Raw genomic sequence first — 19,374 nt, 5'->3', positions numbered from 1 at the left:
AATTCATGTTTTATGTTTAATGCTTATGTTTAGTCAAATTTTTGAATAAATGTGATTTAAATTTTGCATAAAGATTATTTTAGTATGTTGTGCACCACTGAGTCCTAGTACTCAGCGATAGCTTTTATTGCTATCGCAGATACAGAGATTAGAGGAGCAGCAGACTGAGCTGCTAAAGATTGAGGAGCATTCAGCCTAAAGTCTTCGGGTATAATTTATACCCTAATTGTGAATATTCTTTTGATGTATATATTGTACATAAATGTATGGACATGTAAAAATGGGTCTTGAGCAGTTGTATAAAATTTGTATAAAGTTGTAATATATATTGTAGTTTGAAATTCTCTTAATGTGAATTTTGTAATGATCATTGGATACTGGATTTGAAATTAAAAGTTGATAAATGTGTTGAGAAATTGCTTGAGATTGAGTTTGAAATTGAAGCAGTTGTTGAGAAAATTTTTAGAAGTGCTTTTTACAGGTATTTGAAGAACTATTTTCTCAAAATACAGAGGGAACTCTGTCGAAATTTTTATAAAATTTGAGGAAAAATAAAATGGGCTAAAATTTCCAACTAGCTTTCAACTTAATTACATGTTTAAAAGACTTATTAGAAATTCTCACCACTTATCAAAAATAAGAAAATTGTTTTAAAATCCCTAGTAGGGTACTTAATGAGTTATCGGTAGGTGAAGTTCGGTAGTTCATTAGGTATTCTACGGGATCATGTTATGCCTTACAGAGGGGTAAGGTGTGACATAACTTGACCCGTGTAAATCCTGGAGACCCGTGTAACTTTCTGTGCCAATGCAAGACATGCCCATTCAGCTCCAGTAAGTTACATGGCCCTGGGCCGTGTAGTGATACATGGGCCGTGTATCCGTCGACAATCAGTTTCCTGATTTTGCTCTAGTTGCAGTTTTTGACAGAGACTCTAAAAACCTAACCCTAGACCATTTATTATAAATAGAAGAGGCAGCAGCAGACCATTTACACAATTCAGCAGCCTCTCCATTCGTCTTTTAGAATTCTTCTTTTTCCTTTATTTTTCTGTAAGCCATGAACATGAGTGGCTAAATCTTTAATTCAGTTTAAGGGATTCAAGGTCTTTTGCATAATTTGTGAGATCAGGTTCTTAATTTAATTTATATCTTTTTGAATATCTATTATTTTCTGATTTTATTGTCTTTGATCTATTGAATGATTTGCTAAAAATGCCTATTAGTTAATTGTTTGATGTGGTCAATTGCTAGTTCATCTTCATAATATGTAATTGTTGTGTAAGATTGAACATGAGTAGCAATTAGACTTTATTGATTATGATCCTAGTTTTTGATAATATTCTAAGGAAACAATAGGGGGAATTAAATGATTTATGCTTCATAAATTATTGTTCAGCTTAACTACTTCTTATTCTTAAAGCAGTTATTAATTTGATGAGAATTGCTTAATACCAATTCAGTTAATAATTAGAGTCAACAAGAGTGCTGGGCTCAAATTGATGAGTATAGGAAAGTCAGGGGTTTACCTCGCTGTTTAGTAAATCTACCTTAAGCATTCAATAAGAGATAATTGTATTTCTTTTATCTATGATCGAATCAATGCATTGGAATGTGAATTACCTTGGACTGAAGTTTGTTTAATTCGAGAGTTTCTTATTTTAGATTTTAATTTTGGATTTTTGATTTCTTCTTTGGATTGCGAATTACCACTCCCCCCCCCCAAAAAAAAACTTTGTTTCTTTTTCCATTACATAAACGCACGAAATTTAATAATTCAGTCTCTAGAGTTCGACCTGGATTTATCAGTTACTGTAGAAAATATTTTATAATTGGTGATTCCAGTTAATTTAATTTCTGGTGGATTCGATAACCACCAATGTGCCTGAGGATGATCAACAAGACTATAAGAATTCAATCACTCACTAGAAATTCATCCAACTAGGATTTCCGTTTCCTACTTTGGAAGTGTAGGATTCGCTAAGTTAGTGGGAGGACCAATTTAATTAAAAGACTATAATCATTTTGGTTAATTACTTGATATATTTATTAATTAATCTAGTTATTTTCTGCAGTTAATTTTCTGATAATAATGAGCACACAATAACTACCACCATCCAATATCCTTGCGAGCATACTTGATCACAATAGGTTGATGGGACCTAATCTTTCTGATTAGCTAAGAAATTTAAAACTTGTCCTGAACCTAGAACATATTGGATAGGTTTTAGACTCAAAAGTTCTCGGTCCCTTACCTCTAAAGACCACTCAAGAGGAACTAGATACTTTGGACAAGTGGAAGGAGCATGATATGAGAGCCAAATATTACATGCTTCCTTTTATGAGTAATGAGTTATAGAAGCAGCATAAAAATATGCAAAATGCAAGTGAGATCCTCCTTCACCTGCAAGAGTTGTATGGTGAGCACAGCAGGAATGGCAGGTATGAGATATCTAGACAGCTATTCCGCATGAGGATGTCTGAGGGATAGAATGTAGGAGATCATGTCCACAAGATGATTCAGCTTATTGAGCAGCTGAAACATCTTGACTTTCACATGGCTTTCCAACTGCAGATGGATTTGATCCTTCAGTCCTTGCCTGAGTCATTTGGGAATTTTGTGATAAATTTCCATATGACAAAGCAAAAGTATACTTTGGCTGGGTTACTTAACATGCTAGTTTGCCCAAAAGAATATACCAAGTAATAAAGGAAAAGAGGTGGCTTTGATTGTATCTTCTTCTTCCGCTAGAAATTCCAAAAAGAAGAAGGGCAATAAGAATAAGAAACCTCAAATTCCTGGACCTTCCAAGAAGATAGCCAAACAGAAGGATAAGACCAAAGCTAACAAAGACAAGGGAAAGTGTTTCCACTGCCAGAAGGATGAGCACTGGAAAAGGAACTGCCCAGAGTATCTTGCTTCTCTGAAGGATAAGAAGGATAGACCTTCAGAAGATATGCCTGTGTCTTGTTATTTAGATTCTGATGATACTCATAGTTCATCTACAACTTGGGTTTTAGATACTGGTGCTAGTTCTCACATTACTTATGATATGCAGGAACTAGCAAATAGTAGCAGCTTGCAGTCACGAGATATTATACTCCGGGTTGGCAGCTCAACTGTTAAAGCTTTAGCTATAGGATCTAAATCTTTATACATGTGTGGACATGTTTTGTATTTAAATAATGTTTTGCATGTACGTGATGCTTTTAATAACATCATTTCTATATCTAGTTTGACTAGAAATGATTATGAATTTTAGTTCACAAATGATGTTTGCAATATTTATTTTGGAAATAAATATGTTGGCTCGGGCTATATGCATGATGGATTTTATTTTTTAGATAATAATGTTAAATACAAATCTAATACAAGCAATCTAAATGAATGTAATGCCATGATGAAAATCAACTCAAGTTCAAAATATATTTGGCACTTAAGGTTAGGTCATGTTGCAGAAGATAGGATTGTAAAGCTAGAGAAAATAGGGATTTTATCCTCATTGGGTTTTGAACCTACTCCAACTTGTGAATCCTGCCTTTAAGGCAAAATAACTACATCACCTTTTGTTGGACAAGGGCTAAGAGCTGAAAATATTTTGGAATTGATACATAGTGATGTATGTGGTCCATTTAAGGAAATGGCTAGAGGCGGTTTTCATTACTTTATTACTTTTACTGATGATAAATCAAGGTTTGGGTATTTGTATTTGATGAAATACAAACATGAATCCTTTAAAAAGTTTAAGGAATTTAAATGTGAAATAGAAAATCAAACAAAAAAAAGTATTAAAATTCTTCGATCAGATCGTGGAGGTGAATATTTAAGTACTGAATTTGATGAATACTTGAAAGAACATGGCATTGTCTCCCAACTGACTCCTCTAGGAACGCCACAACTGAATGGTGTATCTGAATGGAGAAATCGTACCCTATTAGATATGGTACTTAGTATAATGAGCTATACTGATGAGCTATACTGATATGCCAATCTCCTTTTGGGATTTGCATTAGAATCGGCTTTGCATATAAATAGAATAGGATTCCATCAAAATTAGTTTCTTCCATACCTTATGAGATATGGCATGGAAGAAAATCGAGTCTTAAGCATGTTAAGATTTGGGGTTGTCCAGCTTACATTAAAAAGCTGAACACTGATAAATTGGAAACCAAATCAGAAAAATGTCTATTTGCTGGATATCCAAAAGAAAGTTTTGGATATTATTTTTATTTGTCTACATCACAAAAGGTTGTGGTAAGCAGAGATGCCATATTTTTTGAATAACAGTTTATTCAAGAAGGTGGCAAAGGAAGGTAAATAGAGTTAGAATTGGAGAATTCTGACCAACTAACAGATCAAATGGATATAGATCTATCTAGTCAACCTACACCTATTGATGAAACATCTACAGTAATTCCTCACAGATCAACTAGGATATCTCATCCACCAGTGAGATATGGTTTTCTTCATGAAGATGAACAAGAGTTGTTTACTCATGAAGAAGTAGATCATGGAGATGATCTCTTACCTACAAAGAAGCTATATCAGATATAGATTCTTCAAAATGGATTGAAGCTATGAAATTCGAAATTGATTCCATGCATGAGAACCAAGTTTGGGACCTTATTGACCCACCTGAAGGTATTATACCTATAGGGAATAAATGGGTTTTCAAGAAGAAAATTGGTTCTAATGGAAAGGTAGAGACCTATAAGGTAAAGCTAGTAGCGAAAGGGTTTCGCCAAAGGCAATGAATCGACTATGAGGAGACTTTCTCGCCTATTGCCATGCTTAAATCAATTAGAATTCTATTAGCAATAGCTGCATACTATGATTATGAGATTTAGCAGATGGATGTCAAAACAGCTTTTCTCAATGGATACATTGATGAAAACATTTTCATGAAACAACCTAGGAGTTTTGAATCCCAAGATAGTTCCAAGGTGTGCAAGCTAAAGCGATCCATTTATAGGTTAAAACAAGCTTCGAGGAGTTGGAACATCCGTTTTGATGATGCCATTAAGTCATTTGGTTTTATAAAAAATGTGGATGAATCATGTGTATATAAGAATGTTAGTGATAGTGTTGTCACTTTTCTTATCTTATATGTGGATGACATTCTGTTGATAGGTAATGACATAGGTATGTTGACAACTGTTAAGGTATGATTGTCAAATACATTCTCCATGAAAGACTTAGGGGAGGCAACCTATATTCTTGGAATTCACATCTATAGAGATAGAACAAAAAGAATAATTGGTTTATCCCAAAGTCTATACTGAGAAAAGGTATTAAAGAGGTTTAACACACTTGATTCCAAGAGAGGATTGTTACCAGTAAGAAATGGTATCAGCTATTGGAGATAAAATGGCCAGGATTCCATATGCTTCAGCTATTGGAAGTTTGATGTATGCAATGATGTGTACTAGGCTGGATATCGCATATGCTGTTAGTTTGACTAGCAAGTTTCAATCCAATCCAGGTTTGGAACACTGGATAGCTATCAAGAATATCTTTAAGTACTTGAGAAAAACTAAGGATTTATTCTTAATTTATGGAGGTGGTGACTTGCAATTAGATGGTTATACTGATTCTGATTTCCAATCAGATATCGATAATAGAAAGTCTACCTCTGGATTTGTGTTCATTTGTAATGGAGGTGCAGTTAGTTGGAAGAGTTCCAAACAGAGTACAACTGCTGATTCCACTACAGAGGCCGAGTACATTGCTGCATCAGATGTTGCAAAAGAGGCTATTTGGATAAAGAAGTTCGTGACAGAACTTGTGATAGTTCCTTCCATTGAGTCAGCAATTCCTCTCTACTGTGACAACAATGGAGCAGTCATATAGGCTAAGGAACCCTGGTCTCACCAGAAATCTAAACACATAGAAAGGCACTATCACATTATCAGAGAGATAGTTGGGCAGGGCGATGTAGCCATGCAGAAAATAGCATCAGCTGAAAATCCAGCAGATCCATTCACGAAGCCTATGCCACAAGCTCAGTTAGACCGTCATCTTGAGAAGATGGGTCTAAGATATTGTAATGAATGACTCTAGTGCTAGTGGGAGATTGTTAGTAGTATGCCCTAGAGCATATTATTTTGTATGTATCCTGTATATATTTTATTAATAAAAGGTAATTTCACTTTTTCATTTACATAATATATTTATGTATAATAGAAAAAATCCATTGATATTTTGTTAGAAATTTTATTCTTAAGTTGTTAAGAATATGAGTGATAGTATTTCTAGTACAAAGTATCATAAATTAGTTCACAATCGAGGATATTTCACAAAGGACATGACTTATCTAGAAAGATTGTAATCATGTTTGTTCCCAAGGTATTTATATGACATATAAATAAGATGGAGTGGTGAGTCTCATGCCACATAACAAATATGATAGGCACTTATATATGATAAGTAGGCCGAACCAGTGACGCTTATGACAAGCACATGGAGTTTACTCTTGTCAATGCATTGTCATATATCATATCAGTGCATATAATCTTTAGACCTGAGATAACACAGTTATCTTGTATATAGGTAGTTTGAGTTTGATACTACTTTCATACTTATACTGTGTATGGATATATGGGCATATGTTGGTTCCTACTAGTTATATATGGAGATAGGTGTTGATCAAGATGAAATCCGTTACCCTAAGTAAATAGGGATAAAATCCTATGTTCATTTAATTATTCTTGATGTTTCAAGTTCCTGGCCAGGACAGACAGATTTAGACAGAAAAGAGTTTCTGACAAGAAAATCTAATTAATCAAGAACTGGAATTAAAAGAGAACATAATGTTCATAGCAAATGGGGTTTAACATTAACCTTAACTCCATATCAAATTGGGATTTTGTAATGGAGAGATTCTAGTACATGGTAACATATGATTAAAGGTTCATTTAAGGTATTTCTTGTTACTTATTGGGTGGCCATGGCACGTTATGCTAGGTGTCAACTATGGTCTATGAGATGCCTAAAATGATTTAGAGAAATCATTTATAGTAAGAAAGAGTTCTAATGATATTAAAAGTTAATATCATATCTCCTTGCCAATTAGTAATGAGCCTAGTGAGTCACACACATACATAAGTTAATCACCAAGTAAAATATGATTTAATTGATTAATTAAAGAGTTTAATTGATTAATTAAATAGGTTTAGTTTGCAATGAGATTGCAAAGTTCCTAACATAGCTTGAAACCAAATCTAGGTTATTGGATATATAATATAAGTTAAATTTATATTTAAAGTGTTTAAATATGAATTTAATTGTGAGAAATTAATTAATAGAGATTAATTAATTAATTTATATTTGATATAAATTGATTAGAAGAGGAGAAATAATGATTTTGGGTTGAGAACTCAAAATTATAACATAAAGGTAATTTGGTCATTTCACATGATGACACATGGCACCATGAGATGGTGACACATGGCACCATATACTTGCCATTTGTCTTCCTATCATGCAAGATGATCAAAGTCTAGATTAAGTCTAGCTTTGACACTTGGCTTAATGAGATTAAGTCAATTAAAAATAAGATGCAATGTGGTGGTGACATGTGATAAACGGTTTTAGTGATTGTTTAACTAATTATAAAAGGGAAAGAAAGAAGAATTAAAAATATAACTCTCATTATTCTAAGGGTGGCGGTAGCCACTATTCCCTCTCCCTCTTATTGTTTTCTTCATTAATTCAAAGAGAATCATTCATTCCCTTTGAATGAAAATTGCTAGGAATTGTTTCTAGTATCCTATACACACATATAACATTTCTAAAAGCAAAACCACAATTATAATTGGTTGGCAAGGCTTGAGAAGCAAAATTAGGGGCTGCCATTGGTGATCTTGGTGTAGACAAGCTAGAGGGACAACACTTGGGATCCTAGGAGCTTCCTAAAGATGTCAATTGCATCCATAGTGCATCAAAGAGGTTAATGCCCAAATTCCTCTTTCAAATTAGAGTTTAATTGAATTAATTTGTTAATTCACAATCTTAAATAGCAAATGAAGATCCTAATGCATATTAAAAGTGTTTTGATATGCAATTAAGCATTGAAATTAATTAGGCACATAAGAGATGTGGCATGATGCATGAAACCCTAGAAGAAAAATTTTGAAATTCAATTCTCCAATGCACCAATTACCATGCTTCCGCTCCTTCAATAATTCCTTTGGAATTAAAAACTTCAATCTTGAAAAACTCAGGGCCATTGTCACTTCTGATAATTTGGACTTTAGCAGTAAATTGGGTTTCAACCAAATGAACAAAAGACTGCATAAGTATCCTGGTTTCAAACTTAGTTTTACAACTGTAAAAAAATATCTATAGCAATGTATTGAAGGTACAGAATATGGTCCTCAAATGTCTACATGAACAATTTGAAATGGTTTAACAGTACGAGTCTAAATTAAAGAGAATGGAAGTTTCTCTGCTTACCAAAATGGCAAATCTCACAAGTTAGAGGTGCACTAGTATAAGATGCAGAGGGAAAATTTTTATTTATGACAGCAAGTCTAGAACAAAATGGATGGCCAAGTCTACAGTGCCATAGGCTAGATGCATGAATGGATGAAGAGTTTACATTGAAAATAGAAGGTGTGGTGGTAGTATGTAAAGTAGGCTTGAGCAAGACATATTATCCCTCTTTAACTTCAACTAAACCGATCATCTTCCAAGTAGTTATATCCTAAATAAAACAATAAGCATTTTGAAAAATGAGACAACATTTCAACATAGTAGTAAGTTTAGTAACTAATATGAGGTTAAAGGTAAATGTAGGAACATAAAGAATATCAATTAAGCACAATTTATCAGAAAAATGAATAGTGCCAGAAACATGAGCTAGAACTGGTTACCATTGGGTAATCTGATAGAAATGGGCTTAATTTTTCTAAAGGTTTAAAAGCTGACAATGAAAAACATATGTGGTCAGTTGCTTCAGTGTCCAAAATCCATGAATCAGTTGTGATCTTACTAAGCAAGGCTAGGTGGTTACCTGAAGAATGATTGGGAATGAGAGTATTATCATTATTGGTGACAAAGAGAATGGTGTGATTGTGGTGACTTGGTTAGTGGAATGACTAGGTTATGCTGCCAAAGTCTAATCCTTGATCAAAGACAATAACTTCTAATACTGTTTGGAAGTAAAACTCATATTAACATTCTCAGTGACTTCTAGAAATGATGTATCAACATGTACTGGTGGGACAATTGCAGTAGAGACATTATTAGCAAAGGAATTTGAGTTTTCGAATTTGAACCTGGAGGAAATCCATGTTTTCTGTAACAGGTGTCAACAGTATGTCTTTGTTTCCCACAATAGGCACAAACCCTGACTGGACCATTTGATTGCGCTCTACCTGCATACGAGGCATTTTTTGATCCACAAGCTTTATTTGATCCAAATTGACCTCTGTCGTATGAACCATAATTCCCATAACTACCCACATTTTTAGGTTTCATAATCCTATTCACAAACACTTTGGACTCAACATTATTAACATTGAGCATCTGTCTTTCTTATTGAATAACTAGAGAAAAAGCTTTATTTATTGAAGTTAAAGACTTCATCATCAAAATCTGACTTCACATGCTATTAGAAAGACAGCTGTTAGCTGCCACTTATTTTGCATTTATTTAGGGCATTTGTTTAGGAATTTTTGTGTGCATTTCTGTTCTTACCTTTTGTTGTATGATTCTGATACAATTTTGGTAGTTTAGCTTGATTAGGAACCTATTTATTAGCTGTAATTTTTTATATATATCTTTGATTTCTGGGGCAATAAACATCAGAATTCTTATTCCAAAATTTCTTAGTTCTTTTACATGGTATCAGAGCCATGGCTAATGAAAAGAAAAATGAGAGTTCTGGATCAGGGAAGAAAACTTATAGTTCTTACACACTGAATTCGAATGACAACCTAGGTAACTTGATTACCCAAGTTCAGTTGAAGGGCAAGAATTATAAAGAATGGGCGCGAGCTATGCGGACTGCATTGCGAGCCAAAAAGAAATATAGTTTTATTGATGGATCTGTCAAGCAACCAGCAGATGACTCACTGGAACTCGAAGATTGGTGGACGATTAACTCTATGCTGGTTTCTTGGGTGTTTAACACCATTGAACCGACGCTTCGCTCGATCATCTCTCACATGGAGAATGTAAAGGATCTGTGGGAGGATATTGAACAAAGGTTCTCGATTGGGAATGGTCCACGAATGCAGCAACTAAGATCGGATCTGGCGAATTGTAGGCAGGAAGGTCAACCGATCGTGTCTTATTTCAAAAGACTCAAAACGTTATGGGATGAAATAAACAACTATGATCAGATACCAGTATGTATCTGTGTAGGTTGCAGATGCAATCTTACCATTGAATTGGAAAGAAAGCGTGAAGAAGAGAGAGTTCATCAATTTTTTATGGGCTTGGATGAAGAAGGATACAGAATAGTCGCTCTAATATTTTGAGCACTGAACCCTTGCCTAATTTGAATCGTGCCTATGCTATGGTTGTTCAGTAAGAGCGGGTGCAAACTATGACACGAACCAAGGAAGAAAGAGGCAATTCTATGAGTTTTATAATTCGAGTAGGTAGTCGAAATTCAGGGGGGGATAAAGACAAATCCTCAATTTGTTCTAATTGCAACCGAGAGAGACATGATGCTGAAAGTTATTTCCAGCTGATAGGTTATCCAAAATGGTGGGGTAATAGACCACGTGGAACTTCTGCTGGACGAGGAGGTGGTCAAAAGCGTGGCAATGGACCAGGATGTAGCAAGGGAGGAGTTGCTCGTGCCAATGCCACACAAGCAAATGGAGTTGATGGTGGGCGTGGAATTATGACAGATTCAGATCGAAAGGGTCTTAGTAGATTAAATGAAGAGCAGTGGGCTGCTTTGCTAGGCATGTTGAATTCTTGTCAGAATGGTGGCGATGAGAGGCTGATAGGTATGCAGAGGATATCTCCTTGGATTATTGACACAGGAGCTTCCCATCATATGACAGGAACGTTGGCATTTTTGAGTGAATTGCATGACATTGTGCCATGCTCAGTTGGGTTACCTAATGGAGAAAAGACCTTGGTGGTGAAAGAAGGAACTGTGTTGCTTGGAGGAGACTTGAAATTGCAACGAGTCCTTTATGTGCCAAATTTGAATTGCAATCTGATCTCTGTATCACAACTACTTAATGATTCAAATTTGGTTATTCAACTCACTAACAAAATTTGTGCTATACAGGACCTAAATTCGAAGAACCTGATTTGAGCGGGTAAGCAACGCGAGGGGCTGTACTTTTTCAAGGGAGTGACATCGGTACATGCTTGTAAGGTAACTGATGTGGGGTCTTTTGAGCTTTGGCATAAAAGAATGGGTCATCCTTCTTATAAGGTGGTAGAGTTAATTCCAGAAGCTGGTAGCATAGTTAGGAAAACTAATAAAACTTGTGAAGTTTGTTTTAGAGCAAAGCAAACAACAGAGATTTTCTTTTCTAGTGACAATAAAGCTGATGGTTATTTTGAATTGATACATTGTGATTTGTGGGGACCTTATAGAGTCCCAACTTCTTGTGGAGCAATTTACTTCTTAACAATTGTTGATGATTACTCTTGTGCTATTTGGATATATTTGCTGAATGGAAAACAAGAAGTAGTTTGTGTTCTTAAGAAATTTGTTGTGATGGTTAAATGCCAATTTGAAAAAAATGTGAAAATTGTCAGAAGTGATAACGGAAGTGAATTTATGTGCTTGAAAAAATATTTTGATGAACAAGGGATGTTGCATCAGACTTCCTGTGTAGGAACACCTCAACAAAATGGCCAAGTGGAAAGAAAACATCGCCATATTTTTAATGTGGCAAGAGCCTCGCGTTTCCAAGCAAATTTACCCATAGAATTTTGGAGAGAATGTGTACTTGCAGTCGAGTATTTGATTAATAGGATTCCATCTATGTTATTAAATGGTAAAACCCCATATGAGATGCTCTTTGAGAAAGTACCTTCTTACAAACACGTTCGGGTTTTCGGTTGCTTGTGCTATGCGCATAATCTGAATCGGGATAAAGATATATTTGGTAGTAAAAGTCGTAGGTGTGTTTTTGTTGGGTATCCATTTGAAAAGAAGGGATGTAGATTGTATGATTTGGAAACTAAAGAATACTTTGTATCAAGAGATGTGGTATTCGCTGAAACTGAATTTCCATATGCAAATGAGAAAACAATAGGTGATGAACTCATTAAAAATGGAGTTGAGGAGTTAGGTGATGAAGTTGATGGTTTAGAGAACACCTTGGGAAAGGAGCACGATGAAAGTGTGGGTAGAGAAAGTGAGGTGAATCCTGAAACAGAAGAATTGATCCATGAAAACAGTGAGGGAGTGGATAGAGGTGAAGTTATTGAACAGCAACTAGTAGGGACAAAGGGCCAAGCAACCTAGTGTTCGTTTGAAGGATTATGTGACAAACGCCATCAAAACAAGCCCCTCGGTATGCTCACCTTCCCAATCTGATTCCTCAGGTACGCCTTACTCTATAGCACATTATGTGGGTTATGATAAATTCTCTGCACAACACCGATGTTTTTTAGCAGCCATTACTACAGGACATGAACCAAGCTCTTATGCAGAAGCAGTTAAGGATGAACGGTGGAGAGCGGCTATGAGAAAAGAAATACAGGCTTTGGAGGATAATGGTACATGGACAGTTGAAAATCTACCATTTGGGAAGAAAGCAATAGGAAGCAAGTGGGTATACAAAATTAAATACAATTCTGATGGAAGTGTTGAACGATACAAGGCGCGGTTAGTGATATTAAGAAATAATCAAGTTGAAGGCACAGAATATCAGGAGACTTTTGCTCCTACAGCAAAAATGGTTACTGTGCGCACCTTTCTTGCCGTTGCGGCTGTAAAGAATTGGGAACTCCATTAGATGGATGTCCAAAATGCTTTCTTACATGGTGATTTGGAGGAAGAGGTTTACATGAAGATGTCGCCTGGATTAGCTTCTCAATCACCAGGGAAGGTTTATAAACTCCGAGAATCTCTATATGGTTTGCGGAAAGCACCTAGATGTTGGTTTGCGAAATTGGCTGCATCTCTAAAAGCTTATGGATTTCAACAATCATATTCAGATTACTCTTTATTCACTTTTCAAGCTGGGATTGTTCAATTGAATGTGCTTATTTATGTGGATGACCTTATTATCTCTAGCAATGATGTTTCCGCTGTACAAAAATTCAAGAACTATTTGAGTCGTTGCTTTCATATGAAAGATTTGGGGAAGCTGAAATTTTTCTTAGGGATTGAAGTAGCCAGAAACTCGAATGGTATTTTTTTGTGTCAACGTAAGTATGCATTGGATGTAATTTCAGAAGTTGGATTACTGGGTTGCAAGCCGACTAAAACTCCTCTTGAACAAAATCACAAGCCGGCCCTTACCGAGAGTGATGATGTGGATGACCCTGCTCAGTATAGGCTTCTGGTGGGACGGCTTATTTATCTAACAATAACTTGGCCCGAGTTGTCTTATTGTGTGCATATTCTTGCTCAGTTCATGCAACAACCGAAGAAAGCTCATTGGGAGGCAGCTGTTAGAGTTGTGCATTATTTGAAAGGAAATCCAGGTTAGGGTATATTACTGCATGCCAATTGTAATCTCAAATTGTCTGCTTACTATGATTCTGATTGGGCTAGCTGTCCTTTAACGAGACGGTCTTTGACCGGTTATTTTGTTCTTTTGGGTGAATCCCCTATCTCGTGGAAGACTAAAAAGCAACAGACAGTGTCTCGCTCATCCGCTAAAGCTGAATATCGGTCTATGAGTACTACAACTTATGAACTTAAATGGTTAAAAGGATTATTGAATTCTCTTGATGTGGCGCATACTGAACTATCAATTTGTATTGTGATAGTCAGGCAGCTCTGCATATAGCTGCTAATCCTGTCTATCATGAACGTACTAAGCATATTGAAGTGGACTGTCTTTTTATCCGTGATGAGATATTGAATGGTAACATTCGAACAGATTATGTACGTAGTTCAATGCAACCTGCGGATATCTTCACAAAGTCATTGGGAAAGAATCAGTTTGACTTTCTTCTTCGCAAGTTGGGCATTCAAGATCTCCATGCTCCAACTTGAGGGGGGTATTGGAAAGGCAGCTGTTAGCTGCCACTTATTTTGCATTTATTTAGGGCATTTGTTTAGGAATTTTTGTGTGCATATCTATTCTTACCTTTTGTTATATGATTCTGATACAATTTTGATAGTTTAGCTTGATTAGAAACCTATTTATTAGCTGTAATTTTTTATATATATCTTTGATTTCTGAGGCAATAAACCTCAGAATTCTTATTCCAAAATTTCTTAGTTCTTTTACACATGCAAAAATTGCTCATTTAATCCCATCAAGAAATGGATTACATAGTCATCCCTTTGATATTTCTGAACAACCTTATTGACACCACATGAACAAGGAGTAACACAAGAATCAGAAGTAATTGGCCTCAAAATTAACCAACTCATCCCCAAGGATCTTAAGTTGAGTAAAATACTCAGTAACAATATGTTCTTGCTTAAAATTGCAGATCTCTTCCTGTGAATGTGAACTTCAAATGATGTCTCCCTGTGAGAACATATCATTTAAATCCTTCCATTTATCCACAGATCTGTCAATCCAAAGAACACTGTGAGCAATTGAAGGTGATAGAGACCTAATGATCCATGAGATCACCATAATGTTGCATCTCTCCCAGGTGGGGTATAACGGATAAGTTCTTGCAGGTGGAACCAGGGATCCAACAATGAACTGCAGCTTATTCTTGGATGCCAAGGCCATTTTCATTGCTTTGGCCCTTGAATGATAGTTAGATCCAGTAAGAACTGGAGAAACCAACACCAAGGCTGGATTTCCATTAGGATGTAAGAAGCACAAATTGGAAGGATTCTGCAAATGATCATTGCTTTCATTTGCAGCCATGAGAAAGATGAACAGTAACTGTACTCACAAAGAAGCAGAGAAAACCCTCAAGAAATTTAAAAAAAAAAAAAAAAAAAAAAAACTGCTTTAGAAAAATAAGCGCTCCAAAGAAAATTACTCTGATGCCATATACAAAGGAAATTATGAAGGAAATGAATCTTAATATTCAATAATATCTGCTACATTAGAGTTTACATACACGATAGAAGAGAAGAAGAAAAGAAGCGGGAAGTGTCGCTGAGCTGAATAACAAACTAACTTCCTTAACAAACTAATAAATTAACGCTCTTCTTCATTTTCAAATAATAGGAGGTGAGACAGACTTAGGTGGTTTCATTGCTCTTGCTTGAAATTGATAGAGGCAATATAGTGTAGATAGATTAGAGGAAGATTTACAAAATTACATGTTTTTATAATATGTGGGGTTCTTATAGGCATGGAGGTTGGCTTTGAATGCTTTGGAAGTGGATTTTGCATGGAAGTTTCAATAACTAGAATATTGTGTTTGAATACATAGTCTTTGTATATTAGGTCTCGAAAATGATGTAAGTGTAAATAGGCAAAAATCAAAAAGTATGAATGTGTGATGATGTTTTTGGTTAATTCTTCATTTTCAACTGCTATTCAAATAAGAATCTACCTTTTAATTTCGTCTTAGAAGTCATCGTGTTAATGTTTGATTGAAAATTACAATTAATAACCCCTGGAATTCATTGAGAATGCTTTGAAAACTAGGTTTATTAATTCATTTTTCTACTTTAACCAATCTACTCAAATTTAAAATTTAAAATTCAGTTCAATTTCTTGATGTTGCCTTTGTATTTTTAACCTTTTGATGATGGTTGGTTTAACTCAAATAAGCTCAAATTTCATAATTCATGGATTATATTCTCCAACCTAGTTATTCACCTCTACCCTTCAAATCTAAATTCTAATATGGTAACACAACAAATTAGGTTTAATTTCCATTCAATTTCTTAGTGTTGCTGCTGCATTTTAGTTTTGGGCTCATTTGAATGTCTTGAGAGGGATTAAGAATCTCATGTCTAATAATAACACAAGCTTAAAGGGTATTTAGTTCAATTCCTTGAAGTTGCTGTTGTGTTTCATTTTTGAGCTCGTTTGAATGTCTTGAAGGGAAGTGCTAAGAATCTTACATCTAATATAAACACAAGTATTACAAAGAGCATATAAAGATAAAATATCAACTAACTAATTGATTAATTCTAAGATTTTGACAATAATTAACCCAAATTCAAGTAATTCCAAATTTCATATAATTATAGATTCTAGCCTCTAGCCCATTTATATTCACCTTCACACTTTAAATCAAAATTCTCAAACATAATATCAAATTAATTTGCATGATTACAATTAGGAACATATAAGCACATGAAGGTTTATGTCAAAGGAATCAGGAACAGATAAGAATGTTTATATCAAAGGAATCAGGAACATATAAGAAGCTTTATATCAAAGGTTTTTCAAATTCTGAGCGTAGACCTAGCTTTTAGCGATCCATGACCAGTGCAACAAACGGCGGCTGGAGTTTCTCCCGGCTCCACTTGTCGACATTTGCTTGCCAACCTTCAAAAAAGTACTTATTTCAGGACTGTTTGATTAGATATTTCCAGGCACGACTAAAATAATTTCGTCCTGGGCTTGATCACCTGTTTTTCCAGGCATTATGCATATTAAAAGCAATTTATTTAATCATTTAAATTAATTTAATTAATATTTTTACTTCCACATAATTAAAAAAAAAAAAATCTCGAGTTAAAATCTCTCAATAATACTTACCCATGGAAGGATCGGCACCGCGATTCTTGAGTTCTCTATACTCCTGACACAAAGAACAAGCACAACAGCAACATTGCACCAACCAATCGGCACAGGGAGCTTCTGGTAGCGAAAAGAGTCCCCGCAGTTTAGATCGGTAAGTACATGCATATAGCCATCCGCAACCAATTGAGGCCGTCGCATAGTACAGGAGTCCAGCAAGCCCACATGCTGCTCAAACAGTGGGAAATCAAGCTTAGAATGCTAGCTAGAAGCATGAAAACTGCAGGTAATAATTCATAGTAAAGTTCACTAATTAAGCAACTTAATTACATGTATTCCCCGTGTCAATAATCTCGGCTATTTGCCCAAAGGTGATGCATGGACAGCAGCAGGTGATGAGACCTTCAAAAAGAAAGAAAGAAATTAATCAACCCTCTACAAGAAAAATAAACAAGACATGCAGCAGTTTCTGGAGCATTCAGCAATTACAGTTAGAGGGATCTTCAAAACAATCGCATAGGCCAGAGGTCCATTGCCCTTCAGGGAACTTCTTCACGAAAGGTGGGGGAGGCGAGACAGTCTTAGGCTTTGAGGGATTATTGCTTGGTTTCATTGCTCTTGCTTGAAATTGGTAGAGGCAATATCGTGTATATATATGAGGAAGATTTACAGAATTACATGTTTTTATAATATGTGGGGTTCTTATAGGCATGGAGGTTGGCTTTGAAATGATTTGGAGGTGGATTTTGCGTGGAAGTTTCAGTACAAAGAATTAAATACTGGATATGGCAATTCCAAAAAAAAAAAAAAGGATCTGGCTGACGAAACTATGAATGGGTTTCTTCTGCCTTACTTTCCTATTAGCCGTTACAGTTTCTTGGATATTTCCTCAGTTTCTTCATTCTATACCAAATGATGACCCTAGTATATTTAATTATAATTGCAAGTGTTATTTGAAATTAGATATACTGCATCGCAAAATATATTATGTGAAACTGCTTGGAAGATTCATATGTTTCAAAATTATGACATTAACACGTTAAATCAATATTTAATTAATAGGATAGGATATGCGCGTACGAGGAAGACAATTCAATCCTTTTATTCTTCTCTCTCTCTCTCTCTCTCTCTCTCTCTCTCATAAAACTGCAATAATTTCCCAAAATGATAATGAAAGACAATTTTTGTAATAAAATTTCATTTTTTCTTACTTGGTAAAAAATCTGAACACTATAATTAACTTTTTTATTTTTAAATAATTTAAATTTGGTTATTGAAAGTGAAATTTATTTCTAAATATAATTTTTAAAATGAAAAAGACTATTAAATTTTATATAATCATTTAAATATTTGAAATATATATAATGCTTAAAATATTTTATATGTGAAAATTTTTTAAAGAGGAAAGAAGCAGAAAGAATTTGAATTTCTAATTTTGAACTCAAAATTTTACAAGTTATAATTTTGTAGACAATAATTCTAATACTATTAGACTAAATTTATTCCTTTTTTGTTCATTCATATTCTGTTTCACTACACACCAAAAATTGAAAAATTGTTGGGTAAATACTACCCCATATGTATATGGTGAGTGGCAAGGATTTGAGAGATATATAGTAATATTCAAGAGATGAAGGTTGGTATTAAGATGAACATTAAAAAGTTTTGAGTATTTATAGGCGTCCGTATATATTGACAAAAGACCCATTTATATATATGTGCATAATTTTTATCAACTTATCATTTTAAGTGTAAAGAAAATGGATCGAACTCAGTTCCACTTCAAAAGTTAGCTCTAGGAAAGAAGATTTATCTAATCTTATATATAACTTAAATACTTTATCTCAAATCAATATAGGACAACACTCCCTCATATCTAGACATTAATATTTGGAGCGTAAAGTTTACAAGTAAACACATTTACGGGTAATCCAACATTAAAACAAACCAGATTTTGATACTATGTAAAGAAAATTAATCGAGTCTAACTCCACCCAAAAGCTTATTAAAAAAAGAAGAGATTTACTTGAGTCTTATATATAACTCAAACATCTTATTCCAAACCAATATAGAACAATATTATGTAAGATTGTTTATATGAAATCACAAATGTATAATATAATTTTTCATAAAGGGGCAGTTGAAGATGTGATTTCTTCCTCAGCTTGTTAATAAATGACTTTCTAAGTTTGATTTTGCTTATAATGTTAAAACAATCATTTATTAATGCATGCTTTTCGGGAGAACGCGTTTCAGTTAAACAACTTTGTATTTATTTGACAAGTTTAAGATACCTTAATTTATTAATTAGTTAATGGATCTAGAGTTAGGCTTAAGATGTTTATTTTTGTGGGCTAATCAAGTTCGTCAATATGGGTGATTAATATCTTTGTATGATGTGAGGAAATTGGTCTACCACTTTTTTACATGTTTATTGTTGTGATCTAATCAACTTCGTCTATAAATGTTATCAGTTTCTTTACCCTTCTTTTTTTCTCTCTAAGTCAATTTTCTTTTACTAACTATTTAATAATTTCATTAATATATTATAATTTTCGTCAATTTTTATTTTCAAATTTTTATATATTAATTAAGAAAATAA

The 19,374-nt window shown here is 34.4% G+C and overlaps 1 protein-coding gene across 1 annotated transcript; it reads right to left on the bottom strand.

Moving 5' to 3' along the window:
* Positions 1 to 16,181: 16,181 nt before the first annotated feature.
* On the bottom strand, positions 16,182 to 17,532 carry LOC110653840 (protein PLANT CADMIUM RESISTANCE 9-like). The gene is made up of 4 exons (XM_021809635.2): positions 17,262 to 17,532; positions 17,103 to 17,174; positions 16,791 to 17,000; positions 16,182 to 16,577 (listed from the first exon to the last, which is right to left on the bottom strand). The coding sequence occupies exons 1-4, from the start codon at positions 17,482 to 17,484 to the stop codon at positions 16,501 to 16,503; spliced, it is 582 nt and encodes a 193-aa protein (XP_021665327.2). The 5' UTR covers positions 17,485 to 17,532; the 3' UTR covers positions 16,182 to 16,500.
* Positions 17,533 to 19,374: the final 1,842 nt, after the last annotated feature.

Source organism: Hevea brasiliensis, chromosome 13 (genome assembly GCF_030052815.1).
Source record: "Hevea brasiliensis isolate MT/VB/25A 57/8 chromosome 13, ASM3005281v1, whole genome shotgun sequence".
NCBI classification, from domain to species: domain Eukaryota; kingdom Viridiplantae; phylum Streptophyta; class Magnoliopsida; order Malpighiales; family Euphorbiaceae; genus Hevea; species Hevea brasiliensis.
Note: the sequence above shows the minus strand (reverse complement) of the source record. Positions and strands in the feature narration are given on the sequence as shown.